A 25,284-nucleotide genomic window follows, 5' to 3' on the forward strand; every position below is an offset into this window, starting at 1 on the left:
CTTCCACACACCTGTTATACTTTTAAAGGCAATATCACAGATTAAATAAAGAACTGACGAGCACCATTATGGATATGAGAAGTGAATAAGAACTTCACTTAATAGATAATAACTATTTTACACTATTTGCTATGCTACTTTGGCAATAACGGTTTTATTATTGAAAATTACATTTCAGAGAAATAAAAAGCCTTCAAAGTCTAGAAGTAATAAAATATATTTTTAAATCCAGTCTATGTTCCAACTCACAAGTCAAGAAAAAAAATCAGAGGTGACAGTAATTTAGGAACTGGAGATATCAGTACCTGAAAACTACCACTTAGGGGAGATCAGTATCACGGACAAGCACACTAACAAATGATGAGGAAAAAGAAGTCCAAAGCTTCAAATGGAACAAGAGAGACAAACTGTCAGAAATCCTGGTACTGAATTCTCAAAAGATCCTCCCCAAATCATCAAGAATCAGTTTTTAAGCCCTGTGATTCTCATCTGATCTACTAAGCATAAGAAGCAGTCTTGAAGTCTACAGCATCCCAGATTCAGCCAGTACTTCCCTTGTGGCTCCTCTGAAAAATCCCAGGTCTGTCTAGGCATTCTTTCACTTTCAAGCCACTATCTGAGACGTTTGACAACTTCATTTAAAGCTGACACTGACTAAAGAGGCAACCTCATCCACCATCAAGAGATGGACAATTTAAGGCACACAGAACATAAGAAACAAGCAGCTACTGCAGTCTGCGCAGTTTGCCTCCAGTTGTCTTTAATTACCATACTGAAGTTGTGATTTTGAACTAGTATACACATTAACTAGAACTTTAGTAAGATTTATTTAATTTCCATAACATAAAATAATGATGATAACACACAAACCACAAGAGAAAAGAAATCTAGTTAATTTGTTATAACCTTGCTTAACGTGCAGTGATAATGTTAAGTGATGGTATCTTTGGAGGGCTAGCATATGAGTTAATTTAAATTTATTCATTTTATTAAATAATGTGTCACAGAAGGCAGTAAAAGTAGGGAATTCAAAGTTTTAAGTAATCCAATTTGAGGGAAGAGGGGAACTTCATAAGATGCAAAATGAAAAGTGCTTACAGCACAGTCTAGAAATACAGTGAGCATAATCCGACAACCCGGCATGGTCATCTTCACCTGCTTGCTCCAGCAGAACAGCAAGGGAAAGGGTCTGATGATTCCCGACACCTAACCAGTGTCTGGGCACAGAGATGCCACAAGACCCAGCTTATAAAGGGAAATCAAAGATCATATTCACACGAGCATGGCAGATACAGTAGGAAAGGAATCATGAGAGAAACTGCCAACATTGCCCAATTCTAGGGTCTGCTCCATAGAGTCCTGAAGTAACTGAAGCCTAAGCAGCAGGTTAGGGAGTAACAAGAAGTCTACCCCCACCTTCCCCTTCACCCACCAGTTCAGCTTTCTCATGCAGTGGGATAAGGCAACAAGTGCAGAGACATGCAGACCCAGTATTCTTCTATTCAAAATTGAGAAATAAGGATAGAAGGATTAGATAGAGGATGTAAACATACTCAAAGGAACAGCTATTCAACAGAAATGCATTCATTCTCTTAGCCACTGTTAATCTAAGCACTTATAAACAGCTGACAGCAGGGAGAGATGCACTTGCAGCACCCATGGCATACCCTGTCCTGCTCCACCACCACACCATGTCCTCCTGCCTGGCTGTGCCAGAAGGGGCCAGTGACTGCAGCAACACCCCTTCTCCCTCCTCCTCTGCACCAAAACCCAAGCTTTCCCATTTGATGCAAGTACTGCCACGGTGCCTCCACATCTTCCCTTCTGTGCTCAGGTGCATGTGTATCCCTCTCTACCACAGAAAAAGACACCCCAGCATGTTTACATTAGTACCTCATGACCCCCATGAGGAAAATCTGTCTGAGAAGCATGCTACGTTTTTATGCAGGGTGCCATTTAACCCCCATGAGCTCACTGTGCAGCCAAGCCTGGTGCAGTGCAGGCGATGGGCAGGCAAGGACACAGGTCAGGAAGGGGACCTTTACAGCTTATGAGAGCAGCAGCGATAGCCTGTGCTGCTAAATGACAGTTGGAGCCAGCCTGTACAACTACACTGCAAGCCACTGAGAGAAAGCATCAGCACAAAAGCACACAACAAAACCACAAAATAATATATAATTTAGCTACTCAGGCCAGCCTGGCCAGCAAATAAGTGTGAATAGTCCAAAGCCTGAGAATACAGATGCTCCCAGAGGCAAAGCTGGAGGCATAAACCCACTGTAAATCACGTAACTGCCGGCTGTGACGCCCAGCCTGGGCATCTGGAAGCGCGAGTGCTGAGCAAGCTGTGCATTGGAGAGGAGGCGCAGGCACAATATTCAGTCCTGATTCATCAGAGAGCAAGTGTTAGGGCAGGATTAAAATTGCTCTCAGTGGCCGCACAGTGTACTCATGACTTTAAAATCACGACTGCTTGTTTTGGCAGCCATTAAATTATTCATGTATTCAGGACCTTGTATTGGGTTTATGTGGCAAGGTTTTGATAGCAGGGGGGCTGCAGGGGTGGCCTCTGTGAGAAAAGCCCAGCAGCTGCCCCACGTCAGAGCAGAGCCAGCTCCAGCTGGCCCCAGAAGGGACCCGCTGCTGGCCAGAGCTGAGCAAGTGAGCAATACTAGTTGTGCCCCTGTGAGAGCAGATTTAAGAAAGGGAAAAAACTGCTGGGCAACAGCAGCTGGGATAGAGTGAGAAGATAGGAGACAGCCCTGCAGACCTCAAGGTCAGTTCAGAAGGAGGGCAGGAGGTGCTCCAGGCACCAGAGCAGAAGTTCCCCTGCGGCCTGTGGAGAGGCCCATGGAGGAACAGGCTTCCAGTTTGCTTTCAGTTTCTCGCTGCTATAGCCCGTTTGTTACAGGCAATATATAGCTCTCCCTATGTTGAACCTGTTTTGCCCATGACGGTAATTGCTGAGCAATCTCCCTGTCCTTATCTCAAGCCTTACACACTTTCTCATTGTATTTTCTCCCCCTTCTCCCTCAAGGAGGGAGACTGAGAGGGCAGTTGTGGTGGAGTTCAGCTGCCCGTCAGGGTAAAACGACCACAGGCCTCAGGCTAAAAATTACTACATTTTACGTAACTCAAGGCAACAAGTATTGTCTTAGCCTCTCTCCCTCTGATAGGGAAGCCATCAGTGAACCAGCTCTGGATCACATCTTATGAAAAAGAATATTTACACTAAACGAAAAGGCTTCATCAATACCCTTCCGCATTGGCTTCAAACGTGGCTTAGGGAAACAAATTCCACTCAGCGTACCCTGCTACCAGACAAATGAGTCAGTAACGTACAGAGCTATTTAGTGTTATTCTCAAGGAGCAACATCTCACACTGATGTAATATGGAGCAGGATTTTTCTCGTACCTTTTTATAGCCATACATGACTCTATGCCTTTTTGCACCAATAGTTTTGCTAACACATGAAACTGAGCATAATTGCCCCATTCTCTTTTATCTCATATTAAGACCTTGTATTCAAGTTCTCTGTTCGTTCTCTGTGATGCTATTAGATACAACACCAAGAGAAACACATTTCCTTGACTGTATCAATCCCATCATCCAGATGTAAATCTTACAGATAAAATAGCAGTACTTTACATACTAACTATAGATCACAATTGCAAGACTGTCTTTACTTCTCTCTACACTGTAGTTGCCTCTTGCTAGATGACTTCAATGAGAGTCTCCTTTTTGGCAACCGTGACTCATCTCAACTTCCCTGCTACCTGCAGTTATAATAAACCCTTCCTGCACCCAGTGAAGGTCATGTTTTCCCTGTTCCAGAACAATTTCATGGACTCCAACTCCCTCCACATCTCACTGAAAGCATGTGTCCTCCCTCACCCACTTGCCTCACAAATCTGACTCTGCCAACACCTCAGCTTGTACTCCTTGCTATGCCCTTTGTTTGGACAATACAGTTTGCTTTCAGGGTTCTTCTCTCCCTTACCTCCACACTCCAGTTTTAGCATGCATGATACTCTGTGGTTAAAAAAAGATTAGTCTTCACAACTGATTTTGATGCAAACTATGGCTACAATTTATTTATCAGCACAATACTGAATATTCTGGTTCCCGAAGTAAATACAGCCATCTCTTTAATTACAAATTACTGCTGACTTACTGCCTCAGGAGAGCAATGAACACCATGAAAGAAACATGAAATCCTGTTTAATTACTCAGGGTGTGAAAAACTGTTTTCACTATTCAGTTTTGTACATGCTCCTTCTCTTTCTTGATTAAGTATCGCCTGGTTCTTCCACTGTGTGATAGGTAGTTGCTGGTTTTTTTCTTTGTACAAATCATCATTTCTGTATGTTTTTATCTTTTACTAAGGCAACCCTCGCACTTCTTCTATTGCCTCTGATCTCCTGCGCAATCCTTTTAGTATCTATGCAGTCACTGTCCTATTTGCATCTGCAAAGCACAATACTTTCATGCTACAACTAATGAAAATTTTAATTAAACACATCAGTGGAACAGTTTGGTCTGCTCACACCAGTCTAGCAGTACACTGGGGAATGGTGACAGGCAACCCATCTCTTTAGGATTCAGCAACAGTAATTATATTCCCTTCAAAGACAACTTTTCTTGAGTATTATCAGAGTTAGCCTTTGCTGCTAACACTAAAACCAACATTAAATCCACATCATCTGATGTATGAATCCTTTCACAGACATTTTACAGAGTTCATGGTTGCAGAAGACCAACTAGCTTGGAGTGGTTCACATCCACAGTGCTCTGAGCTGGAACACTGGATAGCATGTGCCCAGGATTTCCTTTACATTGATAGGAAATATAGCTCCAAAGTGTGGGGGTTGTGGGTTTGGGCTTTTGTTTTTCTGCTATTTCTCCCCTGCAAGAAGGATCACAGTTTCACAGATAGTGAGACTGATGTATTGCATCTTGCCAGAATAGTGCTTTTATAGCCTGACACTAAGCATGTGCTGCATGCCCTATGGCACAATGCGGAGGCACTAGCCCTGCCTAGATAACAAGACTATCCCAGCTGGAAGAGTCAGATTTGGCAAGTTTTATATACATATCATCTGTCTAGAGCAAAGCCTGGAGAGAATTATCTTTCCAATGAATTATCCTTTCAGCAGTGCCTGCATTCCCTTTTGGCAGGAGGTAGCAGCATCACTACAGAAAGTGAGTCCAGCAGTACACCAGTGTTCACAAAGTGCAGACCATTGGAGATAAGACCCCTGGGCAAGAGCATGACAGTGAAGGTGCACCCTGGTTTTTCAGTTTTGTTTCTATTGCAAAGGCAAAGATAATTAAAAAAAAGTAACTGAGACCTGAGACTTTCAAGTTGGTATTTTTAGAAAGACACATCACAAAAACTATATTAGATGAAAATCACACGTTTGATAAAAACAAAAATGGATTATTGGTATTAATTAATTCTTCTTTCTCCAGCATTTTTACAATAGACATCGCACAGCATGTTTCTTACTCCCTTCTTCTACCAGTTAAAAAAAACAACAAACAAACAAACACAACAAATGAGAACACCCTTCTTGCTTCAATGGCATTTTATGGCTATTTAAGAGGTACCAATTTACCTTTACCAGCAGCTTTATGGCATATAAGCTATCAGGAGTAATTGACATGAAGTTCCCATATATGAAGCTCTACACTACTTAGTTACATGATATTCATTAAAGGAAAAAATAATTAAAATATATATATCGATAGACCTTCAGAAAACACTATTAAAGTGCTTTTTATTTGTGAAGACTGTCAGACACAACCTTTAATGGTTTGTCAAGGGTAACTAGTACAAAACAGTAAGGATGCCACATGGAAAAATCACAACTGTGGACTGGGGGATAAAATAAAAATAAAAAAAAAATCACACCACAAAGACAAAACCAAAACAAACAAAACATTGATTTACGCTAAATTATAGGGATCTCTCAGATTACTCATTTGAAAAAGGGCATATTCTTTTACAAGGACAGATCATGTAGCAGTTCCTTCTCTCTCCTTTTGATGTAATAAGGTTGGCACAATTAGAGCGTACAGACAGCAGCAGTAAACAGTAACACTGAAAAGCTTCTTCAGAATAAAGTAGGATGCCTCAAAATTTAATTTGTGAAGTGCTACACTTTGGTAAATTGACAGAAAGAAAAATCTGTGTTCACACTGCCTTGCCTAGACTTGATACTCATGTAGGTTAAAAGAAGCTAGCTTGGGCAACTTTTTAGCTTGACATTAACTCTCAGTGCAACTGGGTCATTCACAGAAGCTCAGAAACAATGACAGTTTCCCTCGCTCTCCCTTTACAGCACTGTTTTAACAGGTTGGCATTCTGAGTTAGCAGCTTTGGAGAAACGACCTTGTTGCTTTACCTGAGACAAAACTGTCACTTCTTTGGGCTATAAGCCCAGATACTGTGCTTGAAGGAATAATCCTCCTCTTACCCCTCCTGCTCAATTCCCTTTGTTGTACGGCCATAGGAAATAAATAAATAAATAAATAAACTGCATTAAGAGAGATGTACAGACATCACACAATTATTTTGACACCACTACCAGAAATACAAAGTAGTTGCTCCAGTATCGTAACAGTCTTTGTGAAAGGCTGATGGATATTTCCATCAGGGTCACAGAAATCTCTATGAAATACTGAAAAGAAGTCAAAAAGTTAAGGATCAGCAATAAAAATATGCAAATGACTCAACTCTTCACTTGTATAAACGTTTAACAGTTCTATTAACTGCTTCAGCACAAAGTGGCCCAGAAAGAAGAAACTATATTAATTAGTGCCTTCTAGTACTATGGCTCATTGCAGAGTTTCCTGCTGCCACTTCACAAAACGTTCCAGAAACTTTGGATTTTCCTCAATGCTTTCTCTTTCGGGCCAGACTGCTGTCCTATAATCATCTACCAGAAGTACCACCTGTAGCAGGAACACCTGCCTGCAGCACACAGCTCACTGCTGGAAGTTAGAAGGAGAGGGAGCAGCAGAACTATGTATCTGCCCAGTTAGAAATAGTAATAATCCAGGATAGCATGAAAAAATCTCTGCCTTTTTGTCAACATACTACATAGACATGCAATTTCCACCAAGCAGCTTGTCGAGCTACCAGTGCTTTGGATCTCCTGAACAGACCAGGACAGCAGTGGAAATGTTCTGCCCCACATCCATGACAGCATGGAGGAACAGCCACTCCTGCCCCATGGAAACCCGCAGAGGAATGCAAAGGAGATTTGATAGCTCTATGCCATTAAACAGCAACTATCACACTGTCCTGTCACATCATGGTTAATTAACAGAACCCTTCTACTCCTTAAAGTCAGGTTTAAAAAACAAAAAGTCTAATCTCTGGGCTAACTTCAAATATCAGCTTTCAGGTGGAGTTATCCTTCGTCCCGTCCTTACAAACTCCTTTACTCACAACCCCAGATTTGAGCTTCCATTTCACTCGAGTAGACAGTGCACCCAGTAAGCGTAGAAGAAACAGATTTTAATATTGGTAACTGGTTAGTGACTTCAGTGGCTACATAGCTGCAGAGACTGGCTACCTCAAGAGATGTGAGACGCATAATCACCATCAGACCTCCAAGTACACCTTAAATACACATGCATGCAATCCAAACACTGCACATTGAGAATAAGGAGTTGTCACATACATATGCATCAGCAGCAAATCATCTGCTCATGATAGCTGAATCCTATCTATCCAAGTTATCTATTGGTCAGTGACCAACAATAATAAGAAAAAAATTATAAAAGAAACCTGAAATCAGTGACTGTAGTAGCATTTGGTCCACATGGCCACCCAATGCACTGCTTCCTACAGGAATTCTAAACATTCAGGCAATTTACAAATTCTACTAGTTGCTGCAGCAGGTAACAACCTGAGAAACTTCCAAGGAAGAAACTCTGGGTTTCTCCAAAGAAGGACTCCAAGTCATCTTAAGATGCCTGCAAATATGAAAAGCTAGATAGCACATATAATAGAGGCCTAATTCCTTCCCATTTTGGGTGTATGCTTCGTATTCACACTTAGAAGCCACTCACCCCAGGGGAGCAGCACTGCTTTCCAGACTTCTCTCTTTTCTAGTTGTGAAACACTGGTCAGTTCTCTGTTGCATGTAGCACTGAAGCAGCAGAAAATTTGTATTGACAACTCTGAATTAAATGGACCCATAATATCATTTACCACTTCTTCTTGCTTGCATCTCAAAGATCGCTGTATTCAGCAGTGTTCTGTAGTTGACTTAAGTGGGCCTGAGGCTACACAAAATTCGGAGCTAGAAGATTTTTGACGCCTATTTGTTTTCTAGTGCTTTACTGCTACACAGAAAAGAATTCATCAGTCTGTGCTTTATGTGCTTTGTTAAGATTTGTATCAGCACAGTTCAGAATTTCAACAACCAAGCAGCTGTCTCAATTTCTTTCCCCTGCATAGTTATTTTTCTAGCGCAATTCTGTAGAAGAGAATAAGGCCAAGAAGTTGCAAAACAGCCCATAAAATTTTCACAAATGTGCACAGGTGAAAAAATATTCTATGTGTATATATCTCTCTATACACATAAACATGTATACAAATAGATACATATAGCAGTCTTCGCCCCCCAAAAAATGCACAGTTTCACTTCCTTGGAAAAAGGGTATGTTCTGTCTAGGAGGCGAGATTGAGACTCTCCTTTCACCTACATCAAAACTAAAAGTCACCCTACTTACAGATACGTTATTATCCAAACTTCCTCTACAGAAATACGTTTAGAAAAATAAATGAAAATCTTTAGCTCGTCAGTCAGCACATTTCCATGTTTTCACATGCAGACTGCTGCATAAACTCAAAAAACACTCTTGGACATATCTATCTGCCAGCTCCTCCTTGGAAACCATGCAAATATCTCTAATAAGCAGCTCTAGACAGCAAGGGAGGGGAATGGGCTGCTTGTTCTTTCTATGCTATTTAGCCTTTGAGAAAAGCAGACATGCCTAGGCACTGGCAGTGTGAGCAGCAGCAGCACAACAGACTGAAGTGGCCACGAACCTGGAAGTCACTTGGAAATCACCACTGTGTTGTCTTTCAGATATATTAACAAAGATGTTCGTGTGCCCTGCATTCTGCCTGGCAGTCACCAAAGTTACCATTCAAGGTATTCCAGGCATTACGTTCTCCCAGTTGTCCCCAGCATACCTCTAAGCCTTTTTTCCATGAGCTTATTCCATGCCTGGAATTCCCATTCTTCTATATTCAGATGTAACGTTCTCCCTCAAGACATTTTTGGGAAGTTGTTCTCCATTAATGGCCAGACTTTTTTCCTTCTTTTTTTTTTCTTAAATATATTCGTGCTAGAATTATGCTCCAGCCGAGTCCTGAGAGCCTTTGGCCCAATTTATGCCACACACCTATAAGTAGATCAATAGTCCTCTGCAGAAAAAACTTTTAGCCTTGTAAAGTACTGCAGATACTCTCCATGAATAACACACAAATTACACAAGCTTTAGAAAAGATTCAAGGTAATCCACTTGGTGTTTTCTGATGTGCTGCATGCTTAAAGAGCAGAGTACAAGGTCCTTCCCCTCCTCTTGTTAAGGAGAAAGCTTGTTCTTTCTTGATGGTAGGCTACACTATGAGTACAGAGACAAAGGAATAAAAAGCAGCAGAAATGCACAGCAGTAGAAAAGTCCACTGTGCACACAGTTTGCCAGTTCTTCTCCTTTATTCACTTTGGATCTATCAAGTGAAGAAAGCAGAAAAACTGCCTATATTCCCAACAAGAAAGAAACGTTATGCACAGACTCACTCCTGCAGCTACTACCTGAGCATTACAATCTTAAGTTGTACAAGTTGGGTGTCTTCCAGTGACTACAAACATCCTACTGCTAACTCCAAGTTTCATTTCAGAATCATCAAATCCTTGAGAAACAACCCATCAACTTGCTGGTAAAATAAACCTCTGCACCCCATTTATTACTGCCTTTCTGAATAATACTGGATAATGAATCATCACCTGCTGATACCATCTATTTCATGTTTTGTATAGGTACATATCACCATAACATCTGAAATCTTAAGCAGGTACGTGATGCCACTGAAGTCTCACTATCAGCAGATTCCACAGCTCCAATAACCAAATGGCACCTTCACTTGAAAGAGAAGGTTGAGACAAAACTGAGGTGACTGCTGGTTAAGGTCACTCCAAAGTCATTTGTTTTCACGACAAGACTGTTGCACAGGCAGTGCCTACAGACAAGGTATTTTATTACTATGTTTTTCTTCATATAGCTACCACATGCTAATTCCCAGGACATCTGATAAAACCCAGAAAAAAAAGAATTATTCAATTTTTTTTTGAGGAAAAAAAAAGTGTAGATTTTGAAGTTGCTCTGCTTAGGACCATAACTGAAATACCTTGGAGGGAAAAAAATGGGGTAAAGAAATTGAAAATTCTGGGGCAAGAGAAATAAGAGAAATCTAGTGAAAAAGTTACTGTTTTAGCCTGTCTGGGTCTGGATCTTGGGTGTCATTCATGCCAGCTGAGTGCATTTATCATCAAATTTCACTGTCATCCTTTGCCCTTTTGAAACTCCTCTACTTTACATAGTAACCAAGATATCCATTTGGCAAGAAAGATAAGGCAGTCAAGAAACAGTCTACATCCCCTCATGCATGTCTGTCTTCTCCTGTGCAACATGGGAAAAGCCATTTTGTGCCCAAGGAACACTTTTACTAGCAGTAAATTGAACTGTCTGCTTGTAAAAAGAGTTGGAGCTCTTCTTAGGCAGCTCCACATTTGCTGTGGGTTCTGTCACTGTTCTCTCCGAGTCTTTGCCAATCAATTCAGATGCCAGCAAAACTGAAGTCTTCTCTGGAAGGACAACAGCAGCTCAACAGACGAAGGTGTGGGTGGGGATCACTGTTGCGTTGCTTACGTTATGCCTGCTGGCTACTTACGGGCATGTTTTGCTCTCTGTCGGGGCTTCTGACCATTCCCCTGGAGCACGAGTTACTGCAGGTTTGGAGTGCGGCCGTTCCCATGACTGCCACGGGAACACGTGCTTCATGCAGCCTAGAGCTCTGTAGCAGCTGTCCACACACGGATTCTTCATCCAAAATGTCACCCAATTAACTACATCTGTGAAAAGGCTATTGACCTTGAGCAGATTTGTATTTCTTTGCTCCAAAGATACTGCACCACATGTACTGCCCTGATTTAACTAGACACCCGTTTCACAGCCATACTGAGAGGAGAAAAGGGTATCCCTGACTTCCCGGTGCTATTCCAACTACCTGCCACCAACTCCATCCAGCACACATGACAGGACACCTGGTGGCACCTGCTGCAGTGCTGCAAACACTATCAGGGCAATGCACACACGCAGACAGCAGCACGTTCTACAGTAACGGTACTTGTGGAGCCACAGAGGCAACTCTTTCTGCACTCTCTGCAAACCGTGAGCTGAGAGAACCTGAACTACCCACTTGTTCTTCACACCAACTCGCTTCCTTCTGGAGATACGAGTATTGTCATTACTGTTAAGTATACATATTGTAGTAACACCCAATGGCCCTCTCTAAATGAAGCTGGAACTTAATTCTGCTTGCGGAAGTTAATGGCATTCATTACAGCTTGATCTCACCTTTCAATTTGCATTCACAACTCTTATCTACACACTTTTGCCATAATGTATGCCACAAAGAAGAAAATATGTATATATACACACATACACATATATATACTTTTTTTTTTATTTATTTCTTTACTTGAAATTTTTAATGAAATCACGTAAAACTGTTTGAAACCAAAAAAGGTTTAGAAAAATAGATTTAAAATAAATAAGTTTTACTTTGTAATTTAAATAGGCTTCCTCTATTGGTGCTGACATTTCTACTTAACACTTCTTTCCCAGCTAACAAAAAGCATAACTAGTTTTAAGCCAGCACTAAAATGACTACTTGACCACAGGGTATGATAAAGCTGATGCTTGTTTATGGCATTATTTGCCAAGCCTCTTGATTTGGAGCATGTAAAACTTGCCTTAAATGCATGACCTTCCACATCAAAGGAACAACATTACAGCAGTGCTGGAGGGCTGAGTCTTATAACTAATAAGTCTTTCAAAGAAACTAGTATTCTTTGTGTTTTGTTGTAAGTTCAATATCTATCATTCCTCCTTTAAGAAAAACATGTAAACATATTAAGTAGATTTAGTTTTTCATGCTCTTTCAATGCAGATTACGTATTAGTGTGTTAAATCCAGCCAGCATGAAAATCTGACTCAGAGACTAGAAACAATGGGGTCTGATTAGAAAAAAGACCTATGTGTAGATAACCAGTTTTGAAGAGCAGCTGCATTCTGGGAAGCAGTCTTTAGAAGTAAACCCTTGCAGGTGAAAAATAACTGCCCAAAGAAAGTGGAGGAGCCTTTAGTTTCTCAGAATTAAGTGCACTCAAGAAGCCCTGCTAGTAAAAGGATCAAGCCCAGGATGAGAAAAACAAGGAAGGGCTTTAACAACCCAATTGGCTTTTATTTTTACTGCTCCATTTCAGATCTCTGTCAAGCTGTATAGAGAAAGGAGAAAGACTCTGCTGTAAAGACAGTTTGCTTACATGCTCTCGCAGAACTTCGTAAGAGTACTGGGCTTTTCCTGGTTGCGTCTTTGTCGAAACCAACGCTGAATGCTGCGTACATCCCAGTCCAGCTGTTTGGAGAGTCCCTCCAGCCTCTTCTCATCCGGATGCTACAGAACAGAGAAGGATAAAAATTATTTCCTCTTCCCAATTGTGGTAACGCCACTTTAAATTTAGAACTGCTGTAACCACCTCCCAATGGCTTAGAGGCTGCTTGTCAGACAAATGGATGCACAGAAATAAAATAACTATGACAGAAATCTCTGCTGGCACATCCACATCAAAATATGTTTACAGCGACAGTACCTTTTTGATATAAGAAGGTTGACATATGTTGCAATATTGCATATTGGTTATTACTGATAAAAACTTACAGGGGTAACTGGATGAAACCTTGCATGAAACTTGGAAAGTAATGGTAAGCAGAGGTAAAAAGACATATCTATCAAGCAGAGGGGCTTACAAATGCTCCCCTGCCTGCCACACACTTTGTATATTCCAACCTTGGTCCCATTGACAGTTGCAGGAGTGATGATTGCTTGACTGAAACGGAAAGAAGAGGATATATCCCATGTTTGTGCGTATTAATGTTAAAAAATGAGGTCATTAAACAAAGTGACAACTTCAAAAGGAAAATCACCTGGGAAACAAGGAAAGAAATTTTTTTTTCTTTAAAATTAGCTACACAGAGCTATTCTCCAAAGCAGCAAATGTAAAACTCCCCTTCCATTCTAGTGGCTGTTCTCTGCAAACATACTTTACGTAAAGGTAAAATAAAATGTAAGGTAAAAAAATGGCAAGGTAAAATAAAATGAATCTATTCTTAGTTTGAATACTAAACAGAAAAGAGTGGAACAGGCCATATTTCAGATCATGCATCAATTCTACATGTACACTACTGCATAAGCACAATTTATATATTTCTCCTGATTACCTTTTTTTTTTTAAAAAACAAAAAGAAAAAAGAAAAAAAAAGAAAACGAAAAAGCCATCGGACAGTCTGTTTTCTGGAGCTTTAGGTTTAGGTCTGTAAGCCAGTTAGATACATTAAAAAAGATACACAATCTGCCACCACAAAGACCTTGTTAAATGTAGCAAAGAGTAAAGCAGCAGCCTTTGCCAGGGTGAAGTTTCATCTACCAGTCTCCAGCAAAGAAGTCGGAAAGTAAAATAAAATAATAAGATGAGAAAAGGGGGAAGTTCTCAGAACTTCCCATCCCTTCCAGAAATTATTTTTTTATTTAATTTTCAAGAGAGTCAACGTAGCCACTAGGTTTTCCAATGTAAAACTGAGAAAAGCCACTGTCACTGACTTTAAAAAATCTAATTCTTCCTCCACCTGAGTCAGGGAGAGAACACAAGTGCTGCACCTTTTAGAAATGAGGCATGCATCACTTTCTCTGAAAACAAGACAAAAATTGCACCAAGTGCTCTGGTGATCTCAGCATAGGGTAGGACACACAAAGACATACTCATGGCATATTTCACTGTCTGTGATACTGAACCCAATTTAGCCCTCTGTGATCTTAATAGTTTCTGAAATTCCAGCTAATTACTGTCTTTGCTGTGGTGTGCCCAACTGCAGCCTGGAGCCAAGGTGGAACTGGTGAGTTTCTGCAAAAGAGAGGCTTCATCCTTCAGGTCTTCACAGGCCTTTGCACTATTAAAGAACTGCCTGTTGACTTCTTCAGGAGAAGCTAAAGGACATCTGATCATTGCTTAGTGCTATGAGAAAACTTAGATTACAGCAAAAGCATGGACAGGATGACAGCTTTAGCTGAAGATCTCATACAACGGGAGCTGTAGAAACAGTGGCAAGCAGTGGCAAAAAACTAATTTTCTACAAAAAAAAAAACCCTGCAATCTAAAATAGTGTTCAGTCAGTTCTCTGTACTTTTCTAGCTTTTCCCTCCAGTTTCAAAGGACATTAATCACAAACAGCTAGGATAACTGTAAACCATCAGCACCCTGCTCTCAAGCAGTTGCCCTGGAAGGAGTATCTTCAGTTTCATGGAATACACAGTAAGGCCCATCTTAGAATCTCATAATTTGCTCTTCATTCAATACAAACAAACAAAAAACCCACCCTAACGAAAACAAAAAAACAAGGATTCCGTGGAACTTTCTAAAAGGAAGCAAGCAAAACAAAAAAGTAGGTGGCCATACAGCCAGCACCTACGAAGTATTTCTGTAACTTTTTTTTTTAAATCAAAAGCTTACAGGACACATCATGAAGGGATGCACAACTGTTCAAGTTGGCATGCCAATAAAAACCTTGACATTTTAATGTTATGACATTAGCTGTAAACAAGGCAGTACTGAATTTAGCAGTTACCCTCATTTTGTTCAGATGTATTTTATAATGCCATATCCCACTTTATAAGGTAAATATTTAGGTAAATACTCTACCTTTGTAATGGCTGTGAAAACTTTTTCCAGGATAGCATTAGGTTGAGCTTTTTGTGGTCCATTAGCTTGGACTTTAAGGCCTAAGGCACATGGTTTAGCAATGAACCTACGAGAAACAGAAGAGTGAAAAAAGAATGTAAGTGAAATCCTTCAGTTATTTACTTCATTACTGTTATCAATCAATGACATGTGGTAAATGTGCAAACATTATAACACTGCCAACAAGAACCAATACTTAGCCTAACAGCTTAAAAGCAAGCTCATACAGGCGATTACATGACAAAATAAGTAACAACACTTTGAAGGATGAAATGAACTCCACAGAGCACATGAAACGGGATTTTCTTTCATGTTGAAGAAAAAAAAAAAGCATAGAACAAAAGCATGAGAGGAATGCCTCCCAGAGAAGCACTGCCTAATGAAAAGAGCAGGGCAGCTTGCAGAGCTGAAGAGCACGTAATGTTCTCCTCCTCCAAATAAGGCCTTTTTCACAGATCAGTTTCCAGAGTAGCTATTGCCTTAGGACTCCTTTTGCACAGTGAAAATTCAAACAAAGTCCTTAAAGGCAGCAAGCATTGAAGATGCCCAGTCAATACAATTTTCTGAACCATAAAGTTCAAATGATGTTGAGCCATGACTCAAAGACTTTGCTTAAGAAATAGATTTTCCTCTAAATTCTTATGCTCAAGCACAAAGCTGTCACAGATCCAAACACCAATCTATAAATTCAGCCAGTTTATAAACTGGGAGTCTCTAACATATTTTAGAGATGAATTAAATAGCTTACACTCAAAGAAAACCATTCCATCCATTAAAAACTAAACTATTTGTAACTATGGGTCCCACTCTTGAATCCCCGAAGTCTAAGGGATTCAAGTGTGGGATTCATAGCTACAAAGTCTTTGTAGGAATTCCATCCATATAAGAATAGTAAAGGATTCAGTAATGTCTGTCAACAGCACCAGAGGTGCCAGCCTCTGCACCACAGGAAAGCATGTGCAGATGTATTGAGGCTAACTCCTTTGAAAAGAAAGGAGAAGATACTCTGAGAGGAACGCACCAGAATTTAACCTTACCCTCTGCTCACAAGCAGCAACTACTATAAACAGTTACATAGTTGGAAAAATATACAGGAAAATTTGATGGGGAGTAATTCAAGACACTACTTAAATAGATCATATTTATGCAGTACATGCCTGCCTATATGTAAATTATTAATGCTTAGATATATCGTTTTGTTCTTCATTTCTGTGGTGCCCAGAACAATAGGACTTAATCCATACAGCTGAAGAGGAACTAGGGTAAAATAATGCTTACTGACTTCTAACAAGTGGATGCAGTTGCAGTGGTAACTGAAGTGAGAACTGGATCCCATCGTCCCCTGAAAACCATCAGTTTCCTAAACTTCTGCCATCTTTGAATTAAGTAATTTTTGATTTCACTTTAAATATTTTATTTTGTTAAGACTTAATTTGCCACAGACAAAACCAACACACTAAGTAGTTAAGAAGTACCTCTGCGTTTATCCACCTGAATACAACCACATGCTCTTCAAAACTATAATGTTCTTATACACATTTAAGCACCATTTCAAGTATTGTTTTGAACTAAAATTGCTGCTTCTGCTGATTAAAGTGAAATACAAGCTCTGCATTTGTATTATATGAAAATATACAATTTGTACACTAGCTAAGTAATACACAAGTTTCCAATTTAAAGTGCAAGAGATACATAAAATCTGCTGAAGGGACATTTTTTTCATCTAAAACTAGATGACAAAAAGAAGTGAGAGCTGTATTCTTTAGTTCAACATGGACATAATCAAATCAGTTGGTCATTGCTGTTATCAGGTAATCAAAAAGATGCAGCTGAATAAGCTGATAAAATGCACAAAGAATTTGGCTTCAGAAATTTACTTTTTAATTCTAAGGACTAGTAAAACACTTCCAGTCATGTAACAGATACCAAGATCCTCAGTCCCTTTACGTCCATGTTTTGAACAAAAAGCTGAACAAAGCTCTTATCTTTCTGCTGATGGAAGGAATGAGATCGTCATTCCTTCACTCCAATAGAAAGACACTTCCCTAAACATCCTAATTGAAAAGAAAAAAAATAAAGTATTTAATTTGTTAAGGTCAAAAGCAGGTAGAAGAGTCCCTGCTAGAAAATCCTACCAGATGCAATTCCAACAGGCTTCATGTTGAGCTGATCTTCATTTAAACCTAAGCCGAATTGCTGGGTTTGCTTAAATGCCATTCTTCAAATGACATGTCTTGCTAATGAAATGTGTAGAGAAACACAGGAAAAAGCACAGATAAGATTTAAGAGAGATTTTTTACTTTTCCTATGAAAACTTAAGCTTAAACTATATTTTGCAATATTTAAAATTGTTTTTCAAGGTTAAAATGAAACTTTTAAAGTATAATTTAATCAATAGGATCCAAAATTTCACACCAAATGTAAAAAACACCATTATCATAATTCTCACTAAGCTTTCTGTAATAATTTAAATTGATTCATAATGAAACAAAAGTAGTGTTTGATACATGCACAAACAGAGCGTTTTGCCAAATGTTGTACTTCTTAAAAGCTTTACTCATTTTTTCCATTTCTTCTGCACTGTGGTATTCAATTCCCTAAACAGTCTTACTGAAACCCATGGGACTATTTATTGCATAAGGTATTGCAATTAAGAGGGAAGAAGTATTGTAGAGGAGTAAGGAGAGCAGAATTGAATATATTACCAGCTTTCCTCCCCACATGTAAATCTGAGCAAACACCACAGCAATCTCTCTCTTTCAGCTGATTTCAGTGAAGCTGAATTGAGAGCTGGCATTCAATTACACAGAAATTAAAAGGACAAACATTTTTTGCCAAATGCAGCCCCATCCATTCTGTATCTAGAAATGAAATAACCAAACAAGCACGGGAATTAAACTCAGAATTCAAGAACCTTATTAAAGGCGGCCTCCTCATCCACTGTTTAAAGCCACATTTAAGAACAAAACCAAACCAAAAAAGCCACGGATGACCATTCAGGTAACACAGGGTACTTCAGAGTAACCAGGTGGAAGGTACTCTGCCCTTGCTGGTCTGTAAATACCGCGCTGCCTGCCCAACCATGACGGGCTCCTAACAGAGGCCCGTACCTCCCGGAAGCAGCCACTGCTTGCCATTTTGGACCCTGCCTGTAGTTCTCAAGTGTTTGCAGCAGTGACAGCAAGGCCTCATGCTCCACCCCAAACTTGGGAATTGTTTTTTCCTCTATGAAGGACACAAGAAACCCTTCACAAAATAGCCCCCCATACTAGACCATAAAAAGGAGCAACATTTCACCAGAGGCAGGTAACTCTGATAAACGTAACGTGCTGGCTTTCCGGCCTGCCCTTTAGCAAATGTCCACTAGACAAAGCCAGCGACCATTACGGCCCAATGAACACAGGGGAAAAAGAGAAGTAAAGAAACAAACCAGTTTTGCCCTGGTGGAAGGAGCTAAATGCCAGCTGGGTACAATTTACTCCTTGAGGTGGCTATAGTGGGCACAACGCTGCATAGGAAGAGGTCCGAATCCCACGTCCTTCAATGCCAGCTGAAATGAAAACCCAAACCCTCAGACTCTTCAGAAGCCATTCCCACCCCTCTAGACCAAACACACAGTTCCTCATATTCAGAAAATTACAGCTTAATAATAAGCTGGTTCCACTTTCTGCATCTTCCACACCCTATGAAAGTTTTCCTTTAGAAATATGAATAGGTCAGACCCTCAATAAACACAAATCATTGTGGACACATGAAACTGGAAACATAACTTCAATATCACAAATCAAATAACCTCAATAAAACAGTAAGGGAGATGCCTTCACTCAGAGTCAGTTTTATACTCCTTTATTGCATAGTCCAGCCTTACTAATTAATTACCATAACCCTTTTAGCTTACTGCTATTCATCTTGACAAATTACATCAAGTCCCAGAATTAACTAGGCATCTTAGTGTTGGCCCTCATAATCCTTTGAGGCTGATATTTATCAGCACTAGCAAAGTTTGCATTAAACAAATAATTCAAAGTGTCACAGGAAGCAGAAAAGTAAGTTGATTTTTTTTTTTTTTGCGACTCTGCATTTTACTATAAACCAGAGAGACCTACTGGTGATGTGTAATATTCGTCTGAAATCCTGTCACAAACCTGCATATAGCAATCAAAAAGCATTTGGACAATGCTCTCAGACACCTGGTCTGATTTTTGTGTGGTCCTGTGCAGAGCCAGGAGTTGGACTCAATGATCTTTGTGAGTCTCTTCCAACTCAGGATATTCTATAATATGGGGCCAAAGCACACACACCATGCTGCAGTATGGCAAGATCAGATACTTGCCACAGATTTGATTCAAACTCTCCCTTCAATTTAAATAAAAAAAATGTATATATAGGCAATTATTCCACAACATTACTAGGAGATTTTGGAGGTGCTTCAGTAACACCAATAGACACATTGAGGGGGTGGAGATGCTGGAGGGGAAGCGGAAGCGTTCCTAGGTCAAAAGGATGTACAGAGATACATCCTTGAATTCTAGGAAGGTAAGCGACTTCTTCATTAAGCCACTGGAAATACGCCTGTAGAGCCCTCCTGGATCACCAGTGTTTCCCTACCAGCAGGTCATCTGCTATTTCAGATGTGACCAAGGTGGTCACCCTTTGCAAATCCATGCTTGCCAGGTTCTCAGTAGCTTTGAAGAAGCTCACGCCTATGCAGTGCACACAACAGGTTAAGAGGCATCAGAGATTTTTTTTTAAACAGCCTAAAAGGTCTGCAAGAATTAAGACTTGTCAGACAGTACCAAAAAAAAATATATCAAGCTAGATGAGCTAATGAATATGTGATTTAAGAAATTAAATACTTTTAAGCAAAATAACAGATAAAGAAAATACTCAAACAATGGCTTGTCCTAAACATGCAGTTTAAGAAATATCAGTCTTAAAATAATTGACAATGTTATGCAAGTTATGTATGTTAGCAAGTTATGTATGTTAACCAGTTCAAAGCACGTTTGGATTCCTTCCCACTGCCTTTGAAGTGATAAAATTGTACTACTTTGCAATGCTTATTGGCCAAGTGTTTCTGCTCTATTTAGAGGCTCATTTGATTTCACCAAAATTTTATCTCTAGAACAAGTTAACAAGAATCTAGAAATTGAAAAGCATAAACCTTGCTATATTTTACTGCAATGTATTTCTTTTTAATAGGAAAACCAAGAAAAAGCCCTCAACCCTCTCCAGTACACAAAACTCAGACTCCACCAGCCAATAAGAAAGGGGCCCAGAAATCATGACCAACCTTCCCCCTGCATGCAGAATGAACAAAAATTTTGCTACAGGTTTTCATATATCTTTTCTACTGTGGGAAGATACCTTACTACCTGCTCCTTGATTTTACCATACTGTCCTAATATAATCTGCCAAAAAGCTATTGAATTCATGTCCAATCATGTATACAAAGTGATAAGGATAAAATTACCCATTCAAGAGAATCTAAATCAAGACTAGGTTCTTTGATGTAGATGCAGAATTGTACTTTATACTTCTGCATTTAAAGTTGGCAAACCTAAATTAAGTTGCCATCATGAGGGACAGAACTTAAAGTCTTACAAGGCCCCACACCCAGGAATAACTGCCAGCAAAATAAAATTAGAACTTTATTTAAGTCATTGGCCTCCCCCTATCAGACAATAAAGCTGTCCCTTTATTTACATGCAATATATTTTGAATGTTGCTGTATGTTAAATTTTTGAAAAGCTGTTCAATTTTTAGTTGAAGTCTTTCAAGCTAACTGCACTGAGACAAGTGACCTGTCTGCTTCACGACCTCGAAACCTCTCCCAAGGTCTGCAAGCAAAGACTGACTTCATTTCAGTTTCTGACCTATTATTTTCATTTCTTACTTTTCCATCAGCCTTCGTATTTCTCCCAAGTCTTGTAAAAGCAATGATTTCTTCTGTCTAGATGTGACACATTTTAATGGCTAACAGGCTCTGAAAAATCTTCTTCCCACGAGTTAGAAAACAGTTTTCCACTAATGTTTTTCAAGCACAGAAATCATGCTTCTTCCCTCACTTGAACAGTTTTATTCTGTGGCCAACTTCACTATGGAAGCCCACATGCAAGTTTTCATCAGTGCCAGTGAGAACAGCAAAGTAAGTACATACTTGATACACTTTTTCTTTTTTTTTGTCTTTCTTTTTTTAATGTTGATCACAGCTTAAACCAGTCCATTTTGCCTTTTATTTTTGTTTAAAGTAGGTCATCCTATGGACAAACAGGCAGGATTAAAGGCCTCTTATTACAGCCCAGACCTCAAAGAGCCTACCCATCACCTGCCAAACAATCTGCTTTCTGGGAAGGTATCTCAGCCGGCTCAAAGCATCTGCACAAAAATGCTGAGACTGCTCCTACGTGAGCTGTGCTAATAGACCCAAGGTGTAACGAAGCTACTGGGCAGAACCCTGGCTACAAAGTCCCCATGAGCACTGAGAAAAAACATTTTTGCTTTAGTTCTCACAACCACAAAAACACTTGAGTTAGTTGCCTGCTGGTACATGAGGGGAGTTTGAATCTCCCCTTCCTGTGCTGAGGATGCATCTTCAGAGATAAATTTGGGAAAACTAAGGTAGATCAGAAGTGCACACGGCATCTCTGAGCCATCCCCAAGCAAAATGAACTCTAGTTTGAGCTAAGTGGTAAACTCTGACTACACACATACAGCATCTCTGTGAACCTGATAAAAAACTCACTTTGACACAGGCACTGTTCAAGTTGTGCTTGCATAAGGGACTGCTGATGCTGCTAATGCAGCCCACTCTAAGCTGTATAATGAAAAAAAAAAATAAGCAACCTAATCCTGCAACTTAAACACATCCATCAAAACTCATTTTTTCCTACCAGTACATTTATAAACACCAGAGAATGCAGTTATAACCAGCAACAATTCCTCTCTGTGCTAAAGATGTGCCCAATTTGGCTTTGAAGAGTTGGGCTCTCTTTTTGAAGGTGATGCAGAACAAATCTTCCCAGCTCATCTACTTCATGCTCCCTAAAAACAGGGGAGAAAAAAACATTTCAGGGATTAATAATTGCAATTGTCTAACGTGTTGGACATTGCTGTTTTATCAACAGCAATCTAAATATGCTCTAACTACAAGAATGAGCAAGAGGAATGAGCAGAAGAGACTTGTATCTGAGCAGACATTCAACAGATTTACTGCCACAAATCAAACAATTGCTGAGTTTGTTTTGTTATTTTTGTACAGCTGACCTATTCAATTGAGAAGTTACCTGTATTACTAACAACAACAACAAAAAATCTTGACAGTCCTAGGACGAATTCAGTAGACAGGTCAGCTTGTCACTTCAGGATACCTTGCCTAGAACTGATTTTTCTTTCTGTTTCTCAACACAAACACGTTCTGCTGCAGAAGCACCACCAGGATACAAGGCCTGAAGCAGAGGCAGTTCTGACCCAGTTAACCCCACCAGCAGCTATACAGAGAAGTTAAGTTCTCCAAAAGGTGTTGGCTGTGCTGGGAAATGGGTCACAACTCTGACAAGGAAACCTTGCTGAGGTAAGGCGCTGCCTGCCCAGCACGCAAGGCAGGAGCACACAAGGCTGCTGAGCGTGACGGGGAGTGCCTCAGAGGGCAGCAGGCAGGAGAGCTCAGAGCCAAGCCTTTCAGAGAGTACCTGTTCCCAAATCTCTAAACTGACATCATAAACAGATACATAAATATGCTTTTCATCTAAAAGGTCCGATGCCTTTCCTTCCCTTCATGGTAGAGACGCATTATCTGTTATTGACACACCAGCATCATTATCCCATCTCCCCCACCAAGTGATAAAAACAAAGCACTGTACTGTGGAACCCACATATGCTTCTAAAAAAAGAAAAACTAAGTAGCTTTCAGGAACATTCAAGTTACCAAATGACTGAGATTTTGTCTTTCTTTGGCTCAAATTACTAGAAAGCATTTATACTCCCTAGAGGGGAAAAAATGATTGCTGGGAAACAAACTCTGAGTTTTAATTTTTTCCTCTAAAGTTTTGAAAATTTTTTATTCATGTTATGACCTGACAAATTTTCTCAAGCATGCATGTTTTCAACCTCAGCATTTCTACAAAGTATTGTATATTTAATTTTAAAAGGCTTAGAAACCAAACCAAACACACACACAAACCCACAAAGAAAACCATCATTCACAAATGTCCTGTTACCTTGTAACCACAAAGCTGGGAAGCTATTTGAAATCCTCTCTAAGAAAGGGCATTGCTCATTCCCCCTAACAAAAATCAAAGCAGCCATCAAGCTGGCAGCAGCAAATGCACCTGTGCATCCTTTGGATGTCAGGGAGCGGGGCTGGCAGCAGCCAGGCGTGCTGATGAGGGCCAGAGGAACTAATGGCCTGGAAGGAGAAACTGCTTCTCTGAAATAAGGAAGCACAATCCAGTACTTCTCTACGTGCAGGTATTTGCTGGCATCTAGCACAGCCAGAGTGCCAGAACCAGCAACTGCAGAAGCGGGTGCATGGCTGTACGCCTGCTCTGCTGGTGGGACCCCCCTCTGCAACACCAGGCACCCGCCCGCATGTGCTGCCACAGCCCTGGTCACACCACGGCGCTGCTCCTGGGCTCCCTTCTGCTTTTCAAAAGAAAAGATTGACATAGTCAAACTTACAGCTAAGCTTCGGTTCAATTTCTTCTTTGATTTATAATTCCAGGCACAAGTGCTGTGAGCAGGGAGGACAGCCACGTGCTGCAGTACTGCCTCAGCTCAGAGCCGTATAAAACTGCTCCACCTCGACTTGCAAGAGTAAAGCGTCGCCTCAGAAATCTTTCAATAATTTTTCAGCTGGGAAGCAAAGTGCCCTATAAATTCAGCATTCTGTCCTAGCAAAACAGCACTCAGCATTAAGTGTTTTTCATACTTTGGTTGCTATATAAGTGAAAAATGGGTTTGTACAGATCAGTTTTAGAGAAGAAAATTTGGTCACAGTAATCTGCCTGGGGGCAGTAAGCAATTCAAGGCCTGTAGTCCACGTGTACTTTCAGAGAACGTTTAACATTATTCAACAGTCTTTGGAAGAGGTAGCTGTAATCAAAAGGAAAAAAAAGATGTAGTAGCTGCATTTCAGCTTGCAGGCCTACTGGTTTTTGCAGTGCTAATACACACACCATTTAAAGTAAATAAAACAAATTACTGACAATTCTTTATTGTCATCACTCAACAGCACTACTATGAAATGCTTTGTCCTACAGACTTACCCTTTCAAAGAACATGATTGACCTGAACCATTCAATTATAGTAAAATTAGATTTTTTTTTGCAACTGGGTTTCTCACATTTAAATTGTCCTTTTTTTTGACTGAGCATGGATGTCTAAAAATCATCTCTCCACAACGTGCAAAGTCAAAAATACCAACTTTTTCCTGACATTTTGCTTCAATCACAAAAAAAAAAAATATGATCAGCTGCATCAGTTTGGCTTCAGCTACCTTTCCATGCCTGCTAACACCCATCAAAACCTGCCGGGCAGACCCTGCTGATCACAGCCCTCATTCTACCCTCTATTCACACACACCATCATACTTTTGCCCCGCTGAGCCAACAAACCTATTTAATCCTTTCTCCAACAAGCAGAAAGGACAGGGAGAAGTCTATCTCAAGATGCAGGTTAGCTCATAAGCAGGACTGAGTGGAGCAGAGGGTGTTCAGCCACTGATGCAGGACTGCTCCAGTGCAGCCTCCACCAGCAGCGCTCCCGTTGCTTGTCCAGTTAGGAATTCTCTATGGAAATGGAAGACAAACCTCATCCAACAGCTTACAAATAGAAGTAGCATCAGACCATGTTTTCCAGACATGGAACAGGTTTTTGTTTGTTTGTTTGTTTGTTTTGTTTTTTAATTATTATTATTTAAATACATATGCATAAAGCTCTAAGCACTTTAGTTTCTCCTGAAACTGTGAGAGCGAAGAACTGAATCATGGAGAAATTGCATGTCCAAAATATAACAGAACTCTCGCCAGAAAGCAAGAAGAACTGTACAAATGTGGAGAAAGGTCACAAATAAATATTTTTTGCAGCCAGCTGTCTAATGCTTTCTTTCTTTGTAATGTCTAAAAATAAAGAGTTTAGTCACTCTGTAACTTTCCAAGGACGGATCAGGCAGAGGGAAAAGGG

General features: G+C 40.1%; 1 protein-coding gene across 7 annotated transcripts in view; it reads right to left on the bottom strand.

Annotated features, from left to right (window-relative positions):
• CERS6 (ceramide synthase 6) overlaps positions 1 to 25,284 on the bottom strand; it is a 124,278-nt gene that overhangs the window by 73,515 nt on the left and 25,479 nt on the right. For all 7 annotated transcript variants that reach the window (XM_080600995.1, XM_080600992.1, XM_080600993.1 and 4 more), the window contains exons 2-3: positions 15,064 to 15,169; positions 12,634 to 12,764 (exon numbers count right to left, since the gene is read on the bottom strand). In XM_080600995.1, coding sequence (XP_080457121.1) covers positions 12,634 to 12,764; positions 15,064 to 15,169 — 237 coding nt within the window. The remainder of the gene's footprint in view (positions 1 to 12,633; positions 12,765 to 15,063; positions 15,170 to 25,284) is intronic.

Source organism: Anser brachyrhynchus (genome assembly GCF_964034855.1).
Source record: "Anser brachyrhynchus genome assembly, chromosome: 7".
NCBI classification, from domain to species: domain Eukaryota; kingdom Metazoa; phylum Chordata; class Aves; order Anseriformes; family Anatidae; genus Anser; species Anser brachyrhynchus.